Source organism: Cardiocondyla obscurior, linkage group LG06 (genome assembly GCF_019399895.1).
Source record: "Cardiocondyla obscurior isolate alpha-2009 linkage group LG06, Cobs3.1, whole genome shotgun sequence".
Taxonomy (NCBI): domain Eukaryota; kingdom Metazoa; phylum Arthropoda; class Insecta; order Hymenoptera; family Formicidae; genus Cardiocondyla; species Cardiocondyla obscurior.
The window spans coordinates 3,557,845-3,580,941 of record NC_091869.1 but is presented as its reverse complement, the minus strand read 5'-3'; the positions used below and the strand labels follow the sequence as shown (position 1 = coordinate 3,580,941).

The following is a 23,097-nucleotide window of genomic DNA, read 5'->3' as shown; positions in this document are numbered from 1 at the left end:
GTAGTGGCAATTCTATATACTATTACTGCAAAGAAAGGAAAAAAAAAAGAAAAAAAAAAAGATATGTACGAATGATTATTCGAAGTATAAAATGCGAAACGCATTTTTAATGAATGTTATAACAATTTAGAAACTATTTAAATTGCATTATTAATACTCGCTGTAAATCTGAATTTTGGTTCGCAAGTGCTCTGCCTATTTTCTCGTGCTCTCGCGAAATTACGAGGATTTTCTTTCCCTCAAGGATGGAAGAAAGAGAAAAAGAGGGTGAGAAGTGGCAGAGCAGCTGGTGTCCAATTAACAGATAAAATCAAGTTTCTTCTTTTTTTTCAAGAGAGCATAATATTTAACCCTTATTTATCTTAAATAAACACAACTTCTCACAACACACATACATACGCGAAATTAGAATATTTAAGATTTTGTAGACTCCTCCGCGTTCTGTTTATAAAGTTGCCTTGCGCGGCATATTGTGCGGCTTTTGTAAAAGATAAACTTTCAATTGACTCCTGTAAGAAAGCTCTTAACACGAGTAAAGAGAAGAGAAGAGAGAGAGAGAGAGAGAGAGAGAGAGAGAGAGAGAGAGAGAGAGAGAGAGGGGGGGGGATGAAAAAGAAAGAAAGAGATTGAGAGGGTTCGAGCATAGTTGGCTGATATTTTCGAAAGTTTAATGATTTATTAAAAACGTGTTGTCATGTCTTGAATATAATAAAAGAATATGAAAAAAAAAATTATATCTTGAATGAGTACCTTATTTCCCGATAAACATTCTACGTTATTATAACCAGAGTAATTTTTCTTACGAAAAATTAATCGAAGTAATAATCCTTAAACGGTATACTTACTTTTTGTAGTTTTATTTTGATCAATTATAATATAGCTTAATATTTAAAAAATGTAGAGAGGCAATAAGTCTAGATGGTTACATGATAAATTAATGGTAATATTTCGTTTTATTGTTATCATGTAAGGGATGTTAAACATTATTCAATAAATAAAAAAAAACCTTATTATCATAAGGCAGTTCGTAATTTATCATTTTATTATCTTTCTACTATTATTGTTATAGTATCATTTATTTAATGCTCTGAGAGGATTAATTCCTTCACTTACCGGATAAACGTAGAGATCTTTCTTATAATCTTCTACATCGGTAACATAATAATCTTGTGTTTTTTTGCGCTGCTGATCCTCTATGATATATTCCAAAGAGAAATGCTGAGCTTTCTTACGATCCTCTACAGTATCTATAATACAAGTAATAAGTTTTCAGTAATTAAAAATAAAATTTAAGCATCGATAAAGTTTAAGACATCGATGAAATTTATTATTTACTTACCATTTGCCTCATTAATTTCATTTTCCTTTGGATCAGTTCCTACGACATGCACGCTCAATTTCCTGAAGTTGCTTCCATTCAGTCTGTGCTTTGCACACCATTCTCTCAACTTGTCGATTTTTATATCTTTTATTGCAAGCACTTCTCTCTCGAGTCTGTCAAACATATACTGCCATTTTGTGATCTCATTCCAGTTTCTGTTAACTTCTTCTTCCAAATCGATATCGGCGCATTGTTTCAATTTTCTCAATGCCTCCTTAACATCGTCCAAATCTTCTTCTGAAAATTCCCACAGAATCTTATCAAATGATTTTAGAAATTCCTCAATCCGCTGGTCCACGTGTTCAGTTGTATATTTATCCGCCTGGGTATGAACGGTAATGGAATATCCTAAAACTCCATTTACATCTCTAAGGACGCAAGAAACATCGTAGCCAAGCTGTTCTTGAGTTCTTAGTCGATTAAATAATGGTTCTTCCATTATCATCTAAAAAGAAAGTATGGATAAATGTGTCACGATTAAAAGTTTTAAATTACAAAAATGCAAATATTAATAAATATAAAATAATAATCTTAAATATTCAAAAATATATAAAACGATATTAATAAATACTTACGATCATTAGATCGATTAACACAGATAACTCAATCGATGTTTGACCGGCTTGATAATAATTTGTCACTACAGAATTTGCATCAATTTTATTGATATTTTTTAATTTGCAGTAACATGCGCCCAAGGGTATCTGAGTGACTCTCATCTGTGGCATCATACAAGAGAGTAAAGGACCGCAATTAATTATGCCGATACATTGTCGTATACTCTCGATTGCAGCCTCTGACGTCATGTTTCCTTGTACAAGGACTTGAATGTACAATTGATTGGTGAAAGTTTTCACAAAATCCCGAAATTCTTCAAAATTGATTCCATGTAAAGCAGTGTGAATATCTACGTGTGTATAATGAACAAGCCTCAATATCCACAATCTTACATCTCTGCAAAAGAGAAAGATAAAAATTTCATTAGTACTAGTAAATCTTTTAATCATGTAGTTACATATTCATTATAATTATGTAAATAGTCAGTACTTGACGAGTTTTCCAGGTTTTATAAATGTGTTATAATATGTCTTGAGTTGTTGCACTTTCACAATTTCAAATAAGTCTTTCGTAACAAGAGATGGATAATCCACCATGTATTTTGCAATAGACATCAATAAAAGCTGAAATAAAAATTATGTGCATCTCAAAATTATACTTTTAATTCTACCGCATTTGGAATTATTATTTAACGTATACTTACCGGTAGTTTTTCGTTAAATCCATTCATTTTTATTGTAATACCTTTCTCAGTAGTACTAATATTATAATCAAATCCAGCCGCTATAGCTGGATATAATTCTTCGATTAATAACAATTTCAGCACATTGCAGTACATTTCCAAGAGAGCTGCACTAAAATGTCATTAATAAGAACGTTGTATTTTTAATAAAGTAAATATAATACATAAATTATAATGGTGATAAATCAAAATGAATTATTTTACCAACATAAATATTAAACTCTTTATACTATTACTTACTTTTTTGGCGACTGAAATCCGAGAGAAGAAATAAAATGAAAATTTATGTAACATTCTGGCAAACAAAACTTGGAATCTGGACGATACCAAATTTCTGATATATGATCATTATGCAGTTTAATAGGATATTTTGGAACTTCCTTTGGCAGCGAAATTATTGAAAAATCGCTGGTAAGGAATGTATTTAGTAATGGTAAATGAAAATCTGGCAATGGTTCGATGGTTTTCCAGCGTTCAACCCATTCTTTTGGTATATCGATGTCTAGATATTTAGTTTTGAACCACGGCTCGACTTTATTCAGTTCGAGGCAGTCAAAATCTTCGTTGAAAATCATAATATTCGCATTCTCTGGCACCAAATAATCCAAACATTTTTGTATAGCATCTGGATTATACTCGAAATAAAGCTCGTTTCCAGTAATATAATCGCGTGGCGGATAAAAATGCATACTTTCACACAAATCTTCCACATAATCTGCTGGATCTTCTTCATCGGCAAATCTAAAAAAAATTTTCAAGTAAAAGTTATATTTCATACATATTTCAATGGTTTTTTTTTTTTCATGCACACTTTCACCTACTTGTATATTACAGTTTTATACCTAAAATTATTTTCTTCGATTTTATAAATCTCATCGTAAATTCGTTTCTGAGGACCTTCTTTTTTCAGCAAGTTGATAAAGGAAAATATCGCGTCCAAAACTTCTTCCAGATGTTGTTGTCCCTCATAGGAGAGTACTACAGTAAGCTTTAATAAGGCATACATGGAACTATGTTCGAAACCGCTTTCACTGTTACCGCTGAACATATCAAGACTCCACATTTTCTTCCGTAAATAACTAATTAAAGAACCTTTTCCTTCATGCCCAATAATCCAAGAAATATATTGATGTGGTTTACTTTTGTAGAGATGAAGTAGTGAAGGCATTGTCCACGTTATTTCCAACTGTAAAATAAACAATAAAAATATATTATTTTAATTAAAAATTGTCGTTGCAATAATAAATTAATTTTCTATCAATTTTAATTACATACTTGGCTGACATCTTTAAAAGGCTTCACTTTGTACATTTTTCGAAAAGCAGGAGTATCAAAAGAAATACCATCTTTAAACTCGATAAAATTATCAGGAGGCAACCCGTTACTTGGTATATCGGCAAAGCACGATGTAACATACTTTTCCAATGTATCCAATGGTAATCTCGCCTACAAAGAAATGTATTGTGCTATGAATTAATATTAATATTTTGCAATTATTCTCATAGTAGTTTTAATCAAGTTACCTGTATAGCTAATTTCATTCTGTGAGCGCTGTAATGACGTTCTCTGAATTTGTGCAATTCTTCGTATAATTTATCGTCCTCCACGTTTTCTTTTAAAGTTATTAAATTGCCCCAAATAAACTTGTTGGCCGGGTGACCAGTTCGTGCAAAGGATGAAAACAACTGTTCCTTCCTATTCTCATCACAAGGTAAGGCCAACTGAAATTCTATATGAACATAGTGTATCAAGACTGCAAGTTTCATTATCAATGTTATGATTACGATTTATATACCGCTTTCTACAGCCTCCCTTTCTCGCGTAATGGCATCCTTTTTCATCAAAGGCTTAATGAAAAATTGAGCAAAACGATCGAGAGCTGAGAACAAGTGTTTTTCTTGGATATCAAAGTAAAATGTTGTATGCTCGCAATCCGTCGAGGCATTAGTAAAGCCACCGCGCTTACTGATAAATGCATCGAAATCATTTTCCTAAAAATAACATTTAAATGCTTAAATGTACAAGCAAATAAATTTATAGTAAATTTATGTATTGTGTTTTAATACTTGTGGATATTTTTCAGAACCCATGAAAACCATGTGTTCCAGAAAATGTGCCATGCCTGGAACTTCTGGTGGATCACTAAAACTGCCTACTCCTACACATAAGCCACATGCTGCCTATTAAAAAAAATATATATATATAAATAATAGATTATTACACTATATTATACCACACATTGCTTTAATTGTACCTTTTTTTCATCTCTTTTAACTCGTTTAACAGTTGAGCTATCTTCTTCATCATACTCATCACTTATATCATTTTCATCTTCATCATCCCCTTCTTCTCCTTCATCCTCTTCATCACTCTCTTCATCCTCAGTTTCATTTTCACTAGATTCTATAATTATTAAGAATTATTAATAAACATTTTTATAAAATATTACTTCATAAATTAATACATTTGAATTTACATATGTTTTACCTTGATCATCTCCATCTTCAGAAGCACAGGTGTTTGAATGAACATCAGATATTAACAAAGCTGTTAAACCATTTGGCAGTTTAATGACTCTAGAATTAAAAAAAGGGCAATTAATAAAAAATTTTTTAACTCTTTTTTTTTTTGTTTAAAGTTTTTTAACTCTGTTTCCAGTGTAATCCAGATTAATGCAAAGTATTAGTTGTTTAAACTTGTCAGTAAACTCTATCTTACAGCTATTTAGTTATTTCTTTAGAAAAGACACAGAGACAGACATAAGGTTTAAGTAGATGCCGAGTTAAGCATACTAAAAAATTAAAATAATCAGGCCAGGTGAACAGAGGAAATAGTATTAGCTAAAAGCAGAGTTAAAAGTTAACCCTTTTACGAAATGCGTTATCTTTCTCGCAAGATTACCGTCACACAGAATAATATCTTTCCCACATTTATTTTGATCGGGACCATATTTATCTCCGTCGTACGCTTACCTATACTCCTTCTTGTCGTTCTCCGACTTGACGGGCGTCTCTAGATACTCGACTTGACAATGCTCCTCATTCTCGGCTTTGCATTCCATCTCCGGCATTGTGTCGGCGTGCGAGCACTGCGAGCAGTCGGCACGGAAATTAGGTCGATCGTCGAAATTCGATCCGAAAAGAGAGCACGCTTGAGAATTTCTAATCGCCTTCGACTTCTTTTCTCGTGGACTTGACGGAATTTTCTTTAGCAGCACTCCACCTCCGCTCGATACATGTCTAGGCACACAGCTGACAATGGTCAGTCGTCGTTGAAAAAAATAGAGTGCACGTGTCATACGCGCCTCCGTAAAGTCTGAACATCGTCTAAATCATCCGTACACGGAGCGTAAACCCAGCATAAACCATAGATGTATAACGATTGTGAGTTGGTTCTCTAAAATTTTTTTTTTTGTTCCGCCATCACATCTCGGTCTTCCATTTTGACTACAATGCATATTTTAAACATTGCTCGCACAGTACATGTACGATACCACGTAAAATTTAAATTTAAATTTATAAATATTATTACGACAAAAAAAGATATAATTGAAACATGTTAAATATTAAATAAACGGGTATCATAGGCACTCAGTTAATCAAACTTTATAATTACATTATATTTTTTAGGGTATTTAAATTTCACCTTTTTTTTTTTTTCTTACAAGTTTATCTATTTTTGGGCAAAATTCTTATGGACTTGCAGAGTGCAACAATCAACATTAATTTTAGCGCGATATCCCATATGACCCCGTTTAGTTCGTCTTTTCCGGAGGGACAGCTATAGAGGCGCTGAAAATCCGTCCCCACTTTTTACTGCTTTTGCAAGAAGCACAAACTACAACAGGTCACAACTGGCACAACAGTGAATAAGAAAGAGTAAGAGAGTTGAAGAGAGTTTCCCTACTCTGACTGACTCTGACTTTTCAAATTTAAACTGTAAATCAATCGGTTATTAAGATCCGAAGACTACGAAGCGCGGAGAAGTCGTACGGGATAATGAAGAGTCGCTGATCCGTCTGTGCCGAGCTGCCTGTCAGAACAAAGATTCCGTCACGATGTTTACGCCGATCAACTCCAAGAACCATGGTATACTGAGCGACACGGTGATGAGCACGCCGTACCCGCAGGCGTCGTCGACTGTTTGCAGAAAAAATACGTACGTTGTTCACGATTGGTTTTAATTTTTCCCAAAAAGTAAGAAAAAAAAACATTGGAGCAACAGGCGTTTCGAGCCTTTCTCCTCTGAGTCATTCCTTTTTACCTGACTCTTAATATTCCTGTCAAATACTTGTGCCTGGGTGGAGAGTCATGGACTCTAGTTGATTTTAGTGGATGTTAATAAAAGTATGGAATGTTAAAAGTGTTTTGTTGCAGGTTAGAGAGCAGATTTACTGACATGGTGCATTCAAAGAAGGAAAAGGGTAAGCAGGATCTACAAAGTGAGCCTGAGACACAGGCAGATGACTCCTCCTTGGGCCTTCTTGAACTTTCAGGTATATGTAACAAGGTTATTCAAATTTGTAAATAATGTTCTTCAGTGTTGTATTAATACAACATTGATAACAGGTCTCACAGGTATAAGTACAGTGGAAAATCAGGAAGTAAATTATTCACATTTAGGTTATTCTAAAATGGAGCTTGAATGTGCTAGGAAAATTCTTCAGAAGTGTAGTAATACAAATCCATCAGCTACAGGTAAATATATGAGAGTCACAGAGTATATGGATTTTATTTGGGCACAGATAATTATAAACAATTATTTTAGACACAAATAAAGAGAACAATGCAAATGTGCAGAACACAACAGGCAGTGTACCAATTTCCAGTTTTACTTTACCTTTAGTTGGAACTTATTTATCTGAATTAGATAAAGAATGCACAAATCCAACAATAAGTAAAGATAGTATAGCCAGTGTAAGTATTTAAAGTTCATAAATTTGAATTTAAAACTATAATACTTTGAGAAAAATAAAATATAATAAATTTCAGGTGAATTTTGAACCTAATGAAATCACAGCTCGTTCATCTGGTGTCAGCAGCAGTTCTAAAAGACAGTCTCCCATAAATAGACCTTTTGATAGTATTAACTTCAGTGTAAACGATGTAATGGCACAGTTTAATAATGACGAAATAATGTCAGAAATCAATAATGAAGAATTTCTATCTGGCTCCAAAATAGTCGACCAATTCTCGATTGATGAGGCTTCCAGACAGCAAGATCTCACATACTGTATGCCAGTCATGAATTCAGAAAAACAAAAAATAAATATTGATTCTTTTTCTGGTATCTATGGAGAGTTAGATTTAACAACAGAGTAATTATATTTTTATGTGCATATATATATTATTTTACACGATGCAATAACATAATTTCCGAATTACAGATCTTGTACTGGACGAAAAATATCTGTTGGCCAATACTTCGAACGTAAATCTCGTAATATAGGAAGCTTGGGAAATAATGAAAAAATGAGGCCAAGTATTGGCGTTACTTTGGAATCTCCTGTAAGGAAGGGCAAATTACAAGCGTTAGTTGAGTCAACTATCATGACAGATGGTAATTATACATAGTTTTCAATTAAATTATATTTCTTTATGCAAAAAAAAAAAAAAAAATTATTGTAGGAATGTCGACAATGGAGAAAGAGGATACATTTATTTCAAGTGCAGCAAAGGATATAGATGAAAATAGTATTATAAGTTTAAACACTATTATAAATACTTTACATGATATTAATAGCAAGACTCCGCGACGATTGGTTGATAAGCTTTTAATGGCACAAAAGAAGAAAAAAAGTTCAATACTGCCAGACAATACAAGAACAGAAACTTTCAAGTTGCCTTCTAATGAAAATTCCATCCTGGCAATATCAGCAATACCTACTGGTGTTTCTAAAAAATTTGATGACATTAATATAGAAAATTTTTCAGCTAAATTATCACTAGATAGTAAAACTAAAAATAAAACTGCAAATGAAATTGATAAGAAGCAAGAATGTATGAGAGCATCACTTCTTTCAACTACAAATGACAAACAACTAGAAAAAAAAAGTGATAAAAATTTAACATCGTATATCTCAGATTCAGGTATATATTAAGATCTTTAGAAACTATTATTTTATTGTGCAATATTTTAATTTCAATATTATATTTGTGATCTGAGCTGTATAAATAGTGATTATATTGGTAGATCAATATCTGGATCATTACGATTACTTGTAATAAAAAAAAACATAATTACCGATTACGATCACTTCGTCTTGAAATCAGGATTGGTAATAATGTTTTTTTTTATTACTAGTAATCGTAATTGTAGTAACTATTTTTTTCAGCTCTATTTGTGATATATGTTTAATATTGACATATTGTATTAAAACTTTAATATATAAATATTTTAATAGGTGTCACATCTACATCAGATTTTGCGTTTCCTTTACAAAATTCCACATTACCATGCAATGACAAATTGCATGCCTTATCTAATATATCCCTTAAAATGAACAGAAAGAGTTTTGATGAAGAAAGCTATAATAATTTAAATATACAAAGTAAAGACGTGTCAAAAGAAAAGGATACGTCTAATAACTTATTGCTCCCAGCAAACTCGGAAATACAGTCCGATTTAACCAGTAAATATTATTTAATTTATTTTTCTTTATACGTCACAGATACGATATATATTAAATTTTTTTCTTTTACTTTTTTAGAAGCTGTTATTCTTGGCACAAATACAGAAGAATTATGCAACTGCATCGTTGGTATAACGAACGAAGTTAATATTGAGCTTATAAACAGTGGAGATAGATGGATTACATACAGTTTTAAATTAATTGAAATAAGAGGAAACAAACAAAACATTGAGTTAAATATACCTTCAGAAGGAACTTTAATAAATCCTAATGGATCCCAATCTACAAAGGTATAATTCAATATCAGTTAAAAATAAATCTTACTTTGGACCAATGTTGAATTTTTTTCCTTTTTAGATTGAAATAAAAGTAACAAAAATGTGCCAGCCACTTTTTGTAGTGTTAAATATCCTTTTGTCGGATATGGTAGCAAAATCAAAATGGTCTATAAACCATAAGATTTTTGTTAGTCCAACACAACTTGAACTTGACGTCATATATCCTTTTGACGAGCAAAAATTGATTTTTCAAAATATTACAGAGGAAACGACAAAAGTATTACCTATAACATTTTATAATAAAAATAACATTGATGTACCTGTGCAACTCTCTATATCACATGTAAGATATGATTTTATTTATGTGTTATTAAATCGATGTATTGAAAACTAATTAATATTCTTTTAATTATTATAGGATGCATTAAAAATGTTTAGTATTGATGAACCAACGCGATTCACACTTAAATCATTTGAAAAATCGACTATCAATATAAAATGTGAAAAATCGCGGTCTACATTAATAGGTAAATATATTTTTTATATTGGATATATTTTTTATGTATATATGTTTCTCTATTAAAAAAAGTTTCGTTGATTAGATTCTCCACAGAGACAACCACATCATTGGAAAAGTAAATTAATTATAAATGTACATCACAAGGATGGCACTATATTATTCAGAAAAGAAATACCTCTTTATGCACAGATGTATATTTATAAAATTCAAATTATTGATACAGAATTACCTATAGTTGTTCCAAGACAGCAAGGCAAATTGATAAATATCGTTAATTTGGGAAATGTGGCAACTCACGTGTTCGCTACTGTCGTACCAATTGAACATTCCAATGCAATGCCAGATTTTTTAATAACACCAGATAGTATATTCTTGCAAGTTGGAGAAAAGAGTTCATTTTTAATTGTAGATAAAACACAATTTTCTACAAACTCCATAAATCATGAAAGGTAATAATAAATTTGTAAATTATAAAATTGTATTATTTACTACTTATTGTTTTTTATTTTAAATTTTTTTTAGATATGCAAAGATTAAATTGGTTGCCGGGAACAATGTTTATCATTATATTATAAGTACCGAACAAAAATCGTTAGAATCAGAAAAGGAAAATTATTTACGTTGTCATACGCCTAATAATGTTACATATCTAAGTCCAGCAACATCACCACAAAGTGTAACTTCCACTAAGTAAGTTTATATACATATAAAAATTATTGTAATAATAAACAATATAATCTCTTTATGTATAGATCTGGACCTTTTGATAGAAATTCACCAATAAGTACGATATCTAGTACAGTAAGTGGAAATACAATTCCGATCAGAGCTACACATGCTGCCTTAGTATGGAGTAGTGTGAAAACTGGAAAAAGTGAGATTAAAGAGTTTACGATTCGCAATACAAGCAATAACAAGATTAAAATTCAAGTAGATATATGTGATGACAGTAAAAGTTTTAAGGTATTTTTATTATAATAAATTATTATAATAAAATTAATATAATAAAAATTTATCGATTGCTTTTATTTATAAATCTAGTTTGTCGGAGATAAACAGATGATCAACACGAGTATGGTATTGGCAATGCAACGTCAAGAAAGTAAAATACTTGCAGTCATGTTTAATCCATGCTGTGCAGGCCCAGTAGTTGGGAAAATTACCATCAAACATTATACAAAAGAGACTAATGATTCTCAACAGTTAAAAAGAGTAGGTAAACTTAATATTAAATATATTAACTGACTCTTTTTTAAGGGCTTAAAATATTTATAATGTAAATTGGCAGATACCTTTGTATGGATACGGTGGCTGTAGTAAGGTAAAAATTACAAGTACTTATAAAGATGCTAATGGGAAAATGTGGTTGCCACTTGGCAATCTCTATTCTGAAACTACAACTTTGAACGCATCTATTACATTGCACAACATCGGTGACTTACGTGCGTTCGTCAAAGTCACAATTGTACCGAAAGGTTTGAAGTAATCCGTATTAGCTTTTATATGCATTACATACTTTATACGAATTTCATAGAGATAAATGCATTTATATATTTCAGTTATTTTTCCGACAATAAACTCCAGTTGGTGTATAAATCCAAAAGAGGTCATACTTAATTCTAAAGAAACTCAGGAAATATCAATACAATTTCATCCTAAGAAAGAAGATTTTGCATTGTTACAATGTAGAGAAGTGTCACATGTGGCGACGATAAATATCACTTATGGTGATGAACCTACTCGTTGGCGAATTCGCAGGTAAAAAATACATTAAATATTTAAACGAATAAATATTTATTATTATCATTGATTATCCTAATTGATAAACGTATATATTTTTTTAGATTGTACAACAAAATGAAAGAATTAAATGAATCAAATATGAATACTGATGAGGCATTCAAGAACATTGTGCATCCAATATGTAAAGTTTTTCCCGGAGAGCAACTCATTCCTGGTTTAACATCGATTCGCGATTCTATTGTAAGTATATAATTATTTTATTAAATTTATTATTTTATTTAAATTATAATTATTAATTAATTAATTAATTAATTATTTTTTTACTGCTTTTTATGTAATAATGACATTTATTTTAATAGCAAAATTTGAACGATCTGTGCACCGGTGTTCGACAATATGAAATAATGCTCACAGTGGAAGCATGTGCAGATGATACTTTGCCTGTGCATTATGATACTGATGAATCGGAAATGTTTCAGTCTTTAATCAGCGATACTACTCTTTTAGATGAAGCAGGTGGTGCAAGTTTCTTCGCTTTTCAGTAAGAAATTTTTATTTATTTATACATTTTCTTTTTTATTATTTTATATCAGCACTAAATATAGTTTTAATAAAAGATTTCTTATTAAAATAATATTTTGTTATGCAGAACTATGGTAGAACGCGAAGTTCAACATCCCGAATCACAAGATCAATTTACTGTAACTCCGTCCACGATCGTACTTACTCCTCCGATACAGAATGAGGCAACCGTGACTATTCTTAATTTTTTCAAAGTGGCTGAATCGTTTCAGACCAATCTATCCAATTCAAATTATTTAAGTGTTGTTCCCGCGGAAGGAATGTTACCCAGTAAAAAAAGTTTTCCTTTAAAGATACAATGTTCACAGAAAATAGAACGTAATATGCAAGCTGTACTTGAAATATATACGAGGAATAGTAAGCAAGATGTGTTAATCAAAGTCGTTGTGAAGCGACAATAATCTATACATATGATAATCAGAATATTTATTTATACGATTGACTAAAAAATTTTATAACAATGATATTTAACAAAAACAAAGACTAATTTTTAACAAACTGTTACGTGTTTTTTTTCGATGCATTCCTCTTTACTTCAATTTGTTCGTAATTTCGTACGTTTAATGTAGAAGTTGTTAATGACGAGGTGGTTTTAAATAGTAAATTATAATTTTCTTTTAAAGCTAATATTATCGAGACCATATTTGTTACATCGTCGATGCCTGAATGCAGGTGTCCTTTTAGTGGAATATTTAATCGTACAAGCATGTCCTTCAAACTCTTCGGGTAATATCCAGTGGCATCACAGAATGTGTGCTTCAAATCTATCCACTGCTTAAAATAATCCGGTAAAATAAGGCCGTCTAAATCGCACTGGCTTGGCAGCATGGTTTTTAAGTCCCAATTACCGCATGTTACAAATGTGCTCTTTTCAGGCTTGCCGAAGTATTCGCCTTTAGTTAACCACTCGCAAAATTTCGGGAATACATCTGCGAAGTAAAGCTGATCGTTTACCGTTTCCTGCATGATCCCTGTCAATTCTGTGCAGAATGGTGTGAGGATGGGATGGACTCTAGGTTTCACATACGTATGGAATGTGTCTTTCAGCTGCCAATCTTGAGTGGACAGCACCGCACATGGTATCTCGATAATTTCCTGCGGTTTGATCATCTCATTATTTTTGCACGTGGCTTCGAAGTCCATCACAAGAAGGTACTCAAACTTTTGTTCCACCTGACAGGAACGATTGACCGTCGTTCTCGGAAACCTTCGGAGAATCTGACGAGCCATGTTTTAGATATTTAGACCAAGTTTGTTTAACTTAGCACGTTTACTTCGCGCACATTGCAGCGACGCAAAATCGTTGTCAGCTGATTGTTAGCGTTGGTGAAGCGCGCGGCAACAACCTAACCTCCGAATCGTTCAAATAAAACGTGACATTAGAAGCCGGCGATTTTACGGCACGGTGGTCAGTTCTAACGACGAGCAGATTATGAATTTACCATGGTGAGTACGAGACGCTTGAAGCGTCGATTGGCAAAAGCTAATTAAGAAACTTGTGTTCAGGGTCGAGAAGTATCGTCCCAAAACTCTGGACGAGCTTATTTCCCACGAGACGATAATCCAGACAAGTAAGTAAACAAGGCGCCGTGTACGTACGCGTTTCATTATAACGTGGAAATTACATGTTACAGTAAATAAGTATATTGACGAGAACCAGCTGCCGCATCTTCTCCTGTATGGGCCACCGGGGACAGGAAAGACCAGCACTATTCTGGCGTGTGCCCGTAAACTCTATACTCCAAATCAATTCAATTCAATGGTTGTGTATTTGTCGTCAAATAATTTTATATCTCTACGTTAGTGCTTCTTATTTTATTTCCCGTGTTTCCCGTTTAGGTGCTGGAATTAAATGCCTCCGACGACCGAGGTATAGGTATTGTGCGCGATCAAATCCTGAGTTTTGCTAGCACCGGCACTATGTACAGATCTGCATTTAAATTAATTATTCTGGACGAAGCAGACGCGATGACGAATGACGCTCAGAATGCACTCAGGAGAAGTAAGCGTTATCTCATTGTTTGTAAGTTTCAAGATATTTATCTCGAATTTTACTTTCAGTTATTGAGAAATATACGGACAACGTGCGTTTTTGCATTATATGCAACTACCTCAACAAGATCATTCCAGCTTTGCAGTCTCGTTGCACTAGGTTTAGGTTCTTACCTCTTGAGGCAGAACAGATAATGCCGAGATTAAACCATGTCATTGAAGCAGAAAAGTGAGTGGCGATTTATTTTATATTTGTCGTGGCTTTTTTGAATTCTTTGATTTTAAGCTTTTTAATTAATAAAATATTTTATAGCTTAAAAGTAACAGAAGATGGAAAACAAGCATTAATGACATTAAGTGGTGGTGATATGAGGAAAGTTGTAAGCGTACTTCAAAGCACATGGCTTGCTTACGGCATAGTAAATGAAAATAATGTGTATAATTGTGTTGGGCACCCGTTACCAAAAGATATCAATACGATCGTAAATTGGTTGTTGAACGAGCCTTATGATACATGTTACCAAAGTATCCTTTTTCAACAAAAAATTAAGATAGCTCTCCATATTCAATATAATTTTATATGATCTTTAATTTATATGTTACATAGAAATTAAAGAGTTGAAATTGAACAAAGGACTCGCCCTGCAAGATATATTGACAGAAGTTCACGCCTGTGTAGTTAAAAGTACGTCCTGAATTTTTATCTCTATTTATATGAAAATGTTGCAATTATTATTAATAAATATGTTTTTCAGTTGATTTTCCCGATGCGATATTTATCGACTTACTGTGCAAAATGGCAGACATAGAAAAAAGACTGGCTGCTGGATGTCGCGACGACATCCAATTAAATGCTCTTATATCAGCATTTTATAAAGCTCGCGATATCGAGGTATAAGATCTTTTGTATCACGCAAGGTAATTAAAAAAGAAATTTTCTATTTTCTATTATAAATTTAAAAATACTTTCTATTCTTTCGCGGGATAAAAATTATGTTTTGTCTCATAACATATGCATTAGCATATAAATATGAAAATAGTAAGCATATTTTTTCTATTTCGTAAAAAGATAAGTACGATTTTTTACACTTCTTATGAGAGATATACGAGTTCATATTTTTCTAGATATATGATAAGAATGTAGAAATCACGTATATATCATAAAAGTGTAATAAAATTGTCGATACAGTGGACCGGATCAGATATTTACGATTGATCTATAACTCCGTCCGTGACATTTTTTCCGTCCGAAAGTAATAGGACTATAAAGCAATGTTTATATCTTAGATATAAGTTACAATATGAGATTGCTATCGTTGCTCAGTTCCTACGCTTAATTACGTTCTGGCGTGCCTCTTATCGGCGACACACAAAAATCTAGAAATAACCCGTCAAAGCGTGAGTCGCGAATCAGCCGAGTCACCATTGATTCCTCATGTCATAAATTATAGTCCCGTCCTACTCGTCGCCGCCTTTCTTCCGCTACCTTTACCCCTTCGGGAACGTGATGATCTCCTTACGTGCAGGGAAAAGTGCAAACTTCATTCAGGAGATGATAACTTTCACGAGAGCAGACAGCAAACACGGGCTTGGAAAGGGAGAGGGAGGTAAACTCTACGGCTCCGGGCTACAAGCTTGCAATCAGTGTATTCCATACTCTTGATCTCGCAAGCGGGACTAGTAGACCGACAGTAGTCCGACTCCGACAAATGCCGTCCAATCAGCACGCGATCGTTCAAGCATCACGTCGACGGGGAACCACATCGAAACTTCGGGCATGCGAGTTTCGTATAAAGACCCTCCCCTTGTAGAAATTTAAGGCTGACCTCACGTCAACGTTATTTCTCGCATACCGCGCCTAAAAACCGCACGGCAACGCACGCGACTAGAAAATCTACAAGTTCGTTTGATTTCACGTGAAAAAATTGTCAAAAAACGTCAGCGAAGACTTCGGGATCGTTTATAAAAATAATGCAAATAACAGAGATTCGCAAAACCGTTAGAAATTTTATCAAAGTAACCGCCGGCGGAACCGCTTTTACTCCTCTCTGATTTTTACGTTAATTATTCACTGTAATGTTAAATTTTCTATTATTTTACATAACGGTCGTTTTTTTTTTTTTTTTTTTTTTTTTTCCTTTTAACATAGAATATTCTTCGCGGCAGTTTCTGTTCAACGCGTTGCTATACAAGTGGCGTCTGCAGATTACGTGAAAGATAGATGCGCGCTAATAGGGGGTGAAAGGTCCACGGTGACGAGCGTCGTTGAGAACGACGAGAAGGAACAACAAGTTAATTATGCACGCGTTTTCGCGTTCGTGCTGAATTTACGGCGGCCTAATCGATAAAGTCGGAATATCGCGGAAGATATCCGCTTTAATTCACAAGGCCGGTCGGCCGTCCGGTATCTACCGCGTCGAGAACTCGCGCGACAAGCGTTACAGCTGTAGACGCGGGAGCAGAGCATAAAGCGGCTTATATCCTCTCGCAGCGCGGCGAGACCCATCATCCTGGCACCGTAAACCTATATGCAACCCGTGCAAGTGGAATGACCCAACGCTAGTCCCGGTATGCCATTAACTCCCCTTCCGCCTGCGATCCGCCGTACGTACGATTCTCCATATTTCCCCAAATGTTACTAATATTCCGCGAATCGGGGCTTACGTTCAGGGGGTCCTATTTTAATAGGTTTTTCCGCCGATGCCCACAGACGTACCCATCACGTCGCGATGGACGTTAAATCCTTCATCCGACGGGAGTAATGAGATTTCACGGGGGATACCAGGCCGTGGGATTTAATCGCGATATTGCATATTGTTAATCGAATCGGAGAACATTTCTAAGCAGCCCGACGTTGATAAGCAACAACATTATCCCTATATTCATGTTCCTCGATTTTTGTAACATTCCAACGGCGAGTCTTTGCTTGATCTGTTACAACACAATCTCCTCCTCCCCCCCTCCCCCTGCGTGCCGGGAATAAAACTTCTTTCTGTCGTAACACCGTCGGAAAGAAAAATCGACTCATTATTCATCAAAGAACTTATCGTTAAAATTTGCCGTACCGAAAGATAGGATACTTTACATGTATAAAATATCTTAATCGCCCGCGCCGGTGCCCCTTACCCTTTTTCCACCTCCCTCTGTAACCCGCCGTTCGCGGCTAAAAGAGCGGAAACTAGGCGCACTCCACTCAAGTGGGGAGTTCGAAGAGATGTTCGAGTAGCAGTGGATTTTGCTCCCGATAAAATTAATTGTTAATCCCTCTGATTCATTTCGCGAGTGTTATCATGCGCAAATTAAACCCCCCTTTCCCGATAAGTGCGTGCCATCGCTAGCGCGAGATTATAATTATTCATCTTCTCATTAAGTAGCATTTCGCGTTAACAGTGCTCGCAGAGCGAGGACGGGGCGCAGGTGTGATTATGAAAAATAAAATAAAATAAATAAAACAAATAAAAGAGCGAGAAATTAATCGGGGAAACAATCGCGGTAATTAAAACGGACAGTTCTCCGTGCGACGAGCGGCGGACTGGATCCCGCAGAAACTACCTCTCGCGTAACCGGCATTCCAAAGATCTATTATTAATAATCGACATCGGCCTACTGGTGGAAAGGGGGAAAGGGGCGGGCGCGAAAAAGGCAAGGGGGGCGTTGAAATTAATCGGGGGAAAAGTTCTCTCCGTCCCTCATAAAAGCGCGCTAGGCCACATATTCTTCGAATTAGTAATTAAATAACACTCAGGCGCGATACTGAACGAAACTTCCGGGTTAATAAGAACTTTCGAACTCGGCGTGCTAGCACGTCGATTCTGCCAGCTATTTCATGTTGAAAACTTGGCGCAGACGTGCCCTTAACTTTCTGCTTCGAAATAACTAATTCAATTAGTATATCAGTGCTAGCGTGGGGTTAACTACGTCTTCGCGAGTATACGTAATCCACGTTCCAGGCTTAACTTTGACACAGCGTATCCTCTCTTGAACTTTCGTTTTAGGCCGGCCGTCCGGCTCCGGAAGAATGATTGCCAAGTGTCTTCCGTTACTTGCTTAAAAGCACGCCCAGACTTTCTGTTTATTTGCTTGGGCAGAAAGCCCTGCTTGTTCAACGCGTTATCTGCCCAAAGAGTTCTGTACTTTACGTCATATATGTCATAGGAAGATTTTTCATTGCCGTCATACCATACGTCACGATTAAACATCGCATATCTATGATTGAACGTAAAACTATTACGGCTAACAGAACGGAATAATTAATCTTTTATTTTCTCGCCGTTGTTTATAATTATTTACATATTATTTTGAAATAGATCACTTTCACAGGCGTAAAAAGTAAATTTTTACATGTGATTACTTTATGCGGAAACGTTACAGTCATGCGCAGAAAAAAATAAATTTTTTATTTAATCTTATACATAATATATGATTAAAAAAAAGTAGAGTATTAATAAATCGACAAAACGCAAAATATCGTACGGTTTAGTTTAGTTAACTTTTAATATAACTTTTTACATTTCCCTCTTTTTTTTTTCTTTTAAAAAATAGAACTTCTAAAAATAATTCTTTCCTACCAAAATGACCGATTCAATTTGCGGCCTTACTTGTCAGCATGTTTATATGAACGCGGCGGTAAATTAGAGACAACGACGTGCTGGACGAACGGCGGTCTCACGGCCGTATTCCCGTCGATAGGAATTCGACATTGGGCTCGCAGAAGAAATACGCGACCGAGAGGACGTCCGACGGATCCCGAGTGGTCCGTATGCAGATTTAACGGGCGCAAAATAGCCAAACGACACGTAGAGGCTTTGCGCGAAACGCCAGCAGGCCGCGAGTTTTCTCGCTCGCGAATGCCACCCCGCGAACAATAAGGTGCCGTTCTCTTTCTTCCCTTCGTAAGTAGTAGGTTGGGCTCCGCGTGTCGGCCGTGACGACGGATTGAAATTCAATTTCACACGGGTATAACTCTCGACGCAAAACCATACAAGAGTCGCAAAGCAGGACGTGAATAAAAGCGAGGTCGTGACGGCAGGTAGACTCGCATTTCCGCTTAATCTCAATCGCATCCCCCTCCCCCCCCTCCGCGGCGCCCGGGATTTCACCCACGGCCCGCGCCACCCTGCCCCTTTCTCGCGCGTTTTCCATCCTCCCTACGGCGGTGCTCCTCTCCCGCGGTAAATATCCGATAATCTATATCCCGCGGATACAACGAACGTTTATATCCGCGGGAAATCGCGAGTCGCGTAACCGAAAAACTAATCGAAAACTTGAGAACTAACCGGAAAGCTTATCGAAAGCGTTCAGCTTTCCTTTTTCCTCCCTCTCTTTTTCGCTCTTTCTCTTTCTCTCTCTCTCTCTCTCTCTTTCCTTATCTCTTTCTCTCTCTTTCCCTGTGCTTTCCTTTCGTAAAGCTTGAATTTCCCACTGGCGCTTATGCAACACGCTTATCTCGAACGTGCTATATAGGTGACATTTTGAGAATCTTGATAAAACGGGTACGCTTACAGGAAACTCATCGGTTCACATTCTCACCTCGCATTTGCGGGTTCGAATGTGGTCGTTTAAAATTGTGGCAATCACACCTGATTTAATACAGGTTCGAGAGGCCGCGGTAATAAATGACGTTCTGCTACCGATTAAAGGATTGGTTTTAAATCAATATGTGTTTTTATCACTTTTGATCGATTAATTTTTTTTTTTATCGTTTAAGTGACATTGATTAAAATTTACTGAGCGAGTAATAATTCTTTTATTTTAATTTTTTTAGCGCAAGCAAGATAAATAAAAAAAAAATTTTTTACGAAGATATAAAATTGATATATATTTTATAGGAATACATTATATAATCTTATTAATTTTTTAAGGGAAACGTGAATGACCACTTTAACTGACAAAAAGCGAAGTATATATTTGTGTTATTTCTCTTCTCCACCTCTTCTTTTTCTTTTTTTTTTTTATTATAAAATTTGCTGCCTGTGCTAATCGTATTTCTCTTGTTACACGAAAAAATATGGAAAATGTTATAAAATATACCAATATTTACTCGCGTCCCGTTCGATGTTTTTCATTGATTAAATCGGGTAGCTAAAGCCTTCTCGGTTAAAATCGATGTCTCTCTCTTCGAAATTAGGTGGATTCTGATATGCGCGATGGAAATGAGGACGTTCCGTAATCTAACGCGCAAACGGGTTTGTGTTGCGTTACGCCGATCGGTGTGTTCAACCCGGCCGACGCATCGTTTAACAACGTCGAACAAAAGACGCATCGCACGACCCGCAAGAGATCTCCTCGTGCGTCGGCACGGAGTCCGCGCAAACCCTCACAAAGGACGGGGTTGGATAACACGGGGGTGTGTCCCCATCCCGCCGTGCTCGCTCGCTGGACGCGTCCAGCACAGGGATGGAGGCTTACGGCCGATTAGCTATATCTCACTTTTCGACAGTTGCCGATTGAAATGCTGGTGGACCGGTGCAGAGAGAAAATGAAGGGATGGAGAGAGAAAGAGACAGAGAGAGAGAGAGAGAGAGCGAGGGGTGTGAGCGAAGCGAAGATCAACTCTCGTGTACGCGCAAGCCTCTCGGAGATTCACATTCGCATCGATCTCGTTAACTACAGCAACAATATTTCGCGGCGATAGCATCGTTCATATGCATGCAGCCTGGATCTGGTCGTTCGATTCGAAAGTAGCCGGGCTCTCGCGGGTATTACGGGTACTGGTACCCTCGTAAGATGTTACGCAGCGCTCTGCACCGACTAACGACTTTTGTATCGGTATCCCCCATTCCCCCCCCCCCTTTTGCCTTGGTACGACGACGTCAACGTAGCTGAAAGGACGGCTCTTACAATATTTCAACATTATCCATCGTAACTTTTTAATTTCTGATATAAAACTTGACGGGGGCGATAAGGTCGACTTGAATTTTCGATAAAGCGAAATTGTCTTAAAAGCAAGTTTGTTAAACTCCCGCCTGCGGCTTTCAATACGATTACCTAGCCCTTCAGCCCTAAAATAGACGTTTCGCGAGTTATAAGAAATATCGTGAACGAGCGCGCCGGCCGTTTGCCTAAAAGGCGGCCGTGTCACGCCTACGGTTGCGTTAATCAGTTTGGGCTTATAGAGACGCAATGGTGCGTATCGCAACAGGGAATCGTGAGTTTCATCCGCCCACGGGAATGAGATACGAGACGTGTAACGCGATTTACATCTGGCAGGCGATTTTACGACGCACGAGATCAAAAGATATAGAAGCGGTCGCGATAAGCGCACGCGAGAGGAGCATAAAGCGAGCACTTTTGAGGTGGTTAATTGGTCAGGGACGAAAGCCAGGTCTCGGGTCAGGGAAAAGAAGTCACGGGGAAGTCTGCTGAGTTCGGCCTCTCTACGAAACGGAGACAAAGCAATCGAGAGACTAAACTTGGTTTAACCGTCGCGGCGGCTGGGAAGAGAAATCTCATAAAGTCACGTTTCACTCTTGGCGAACGTCAATTTCAATTTCGCCCTGAATGCTCTCGTTAATATAGAACATCAGATCAATTGCACGCACGCACGATAATAGAAAAGAAGTTAGACGGATGGAAATAAATTTTAACCAGACGCAAATTCTTTTTTTTTTTTTTTGGCCTGCAGTCCCTCACTCGCGTATCATTCTTATCAGGCACATACACACGCACGCACATACGTGCGCGCTCATAATGCGAATGACAGGTGGACTGTGAGATTCAATCGATCGCGAAGACTTTTTAGTGGTCGAGAGAACGAAATGCCGATGCTACGAAAAGAGGCGAATGAGTTGGAGCTGCGTTCTTTATACGCGCGTATAACCTTAGCCGAATTCTTTTTACGCGAAGCGTCGAGTCACTTCTCTCAATTTTCACCGCTTCCGATCTAATTTCGAAAGAGGATTTTACTTCTCGCAAATTAAGAAGTTTACTAGAAGAAACTATGCGCACGCCACGCGCGCGCTATTTTTTAAGAAACCCTAATTACAAAACTACGAAAAAAAAAATCATGCGACTTACCAATCTGCATGAGCTTCAGCGGAGGTGTAGAATTCTGCCGGTGACTGTAACATAAAATGGGAAATATTAATGTAGATATGCCAGTATATTAATTAATTAAATTAATAAAAAAAAAGATTTTTTTATAAAGATTTTTCAAAAATGTATGCTTACCTAAAAGTTGCTCCGCCGATGCAGGATGCCCGTCCCGAGCCTGCTCCTCCTCTCAGATAGGACGTGTCGAGTCATCCTTCCGCGCACTGGACACTCGCGAACGCGCCCGATAAGTTACTATCACAAAAATTAATTTTTTATTGAACACTTTCGCACGATAGTTCACGACACTCCCGTTAAAAAAATTTTTTTATAAAAGAATGACGTCCGAACACTTAGCGGAACTCCCGAAGCGACCGACAAACCGGCTGCGGTTCGTATTTATACAGTTTCGGCGTACGACACTTTTCTCCTTTGGATTTTTATCTAAGCAGAATTCTCGTTTCGCTCAGATAAAAATCCAAAGAAGTGCTGAGCTGTAATAATATCAACGTAAATTCCATACAAAGGTATGCAATTTACATCGATATATGAAATTTAAATTAAGACATAATATATAAATTAATCAAATTTTTTTTAATTTAATTATATTGTTTTAAGTTTTTATTATTTCAGAACACC

General features: G+C 36.0%; 4 protein-coding genes across 6 annotated transcripts; 2 read left to right on the top strand and 2 right to left on the bottom strand.

Moving 5' to 3' along the window:
• Positions 1-934: 934 nt before the first annotated feature.
• LOC139103305 (nardilysin) lies at positions 935-6,115 on the bottom strand. 2 transcript variants are annotated; one of them, XM_070657827.1, is made up of 14 exons: positions 5,654-6,115; positions 5,169-5,257; positions 4,936-5,084; positions 4,748-4,861; positions 4,477-4,672; positions 4,205-4,410; positions 3,957-4,127; positions 3,524-3,867; positions 2,922-3,422; positions 2,643-2,793; positions 2,429-2,562; positions 1,957-2,335; positions 1,340-1,826; positions 935-1,247 (listed from the first exon to the last, which is right to left on the bottom strand). In XM_070657827.1, exons 1-14 carry the CDS (start codon positions 5,977-5,979, stop codon positions 1,072-1,074), a joined length of 3,423 nt encoding a protein of 1,140 aa, XP_070513928.1. In that variant the 5' UTR covers positions 5,980-6,115; the 3' UTR covers positions 935-1,071. The 2 variants fall into 2 exon arrangements, with proteins under 2 accessions (XP_070513928.1, XP_070513927.1); XM_070657826.1 differs by having other exon boundaries at positions 3,503-3,867; positions 5,654-6,113.
• A 412-nt stretch (positions 6,116-6,527) lies between these two features.
• Spd-2 (spindle defective 2) lies at positions 6,528-12,933 on the top strand. Of its 2 annotated transcripts, none has more exons than XM_070657825.1 (20): positions 6,528-6,839; positions 7,058-7,176; positions 7,304-7,378; positions 7,449-7,597; positions 7,673-7,998; positions 8,068-8,240; positions 8,309-8,770; positions 9,085-9,312; positions 9,391-9,602; positions 9,670-9,933; positions 10,009-10,117; positions 10,193-10,559; positions 10,633-10,800; positions 10,863-11,073; positions 11,152-11,322; positions 11,399-11,585; positions 11,670-11,868; positions 11,955-12,093; positions 12,213-12,394; positions 12,503-12,933. In XM_070657825.1, the coding sequence occupies exons 1-20, from the start codon at positions 6,739-6,741 to the stop codon at positions 12,834-12,836; spliced, it is 4,176 nt and encodes a 1,391-aa protein (XP_070513926.1). In that variant the 5' UTR covers positions 6,528-6,738; the 3' UTR covers positions 12,837-12,933. The 2 variants fall into 2 exon arrangements, with proteins under 2 accessions (XP_070513926.1, XP_070513925.1); XM_070657824.1 differs by having other exon boundaries at positions 7,250-7,378.
• Positions 12,845-13,665, bottom strand: LOC139103318 (ERI1 exoribonuclease 3). The gene has a single exon (XM_070657859.1). The coding sequence runs from the start codon at positions 13,663-13,665 to the stop codon at positions 12,937-12,939; it is 729 nt and encodes a 242-aa protein (XP_070513960.1). The 3' UTR covers positions 12,845-12,936.
• Positions 13,666-13,769: 104 nt separating this feature from the next.
• Rfc3 (replication factor C subunit RfC3) lies at positions 13,770-15,375 on the top strand. Its single transcript, XM_070657853.1, has 8 exons — positions 13,770-13,881; positions 13,942-14,006; positions 14,070-14,197; positions 14,275-14,437; positions 14,497-14,656; positions 14,741-14,952; positions 15,035-15,112; positions 15,183-15,375. The coding sequence occupies exons 1-8, from the start codon at positions 13,868-13,870 to the stop codon at positions 15,323-15,325; spliced, it is 963 nt and encodes a 320-aa protein (XP_070513954.1). The 5' UTR covers positions 13,770-13,867; the 3' UTR covers positions 15,326-15,375.
• The last annotated feature ends 7,722 nt before the right edge of the window (positions 15,376-23,097 follow it).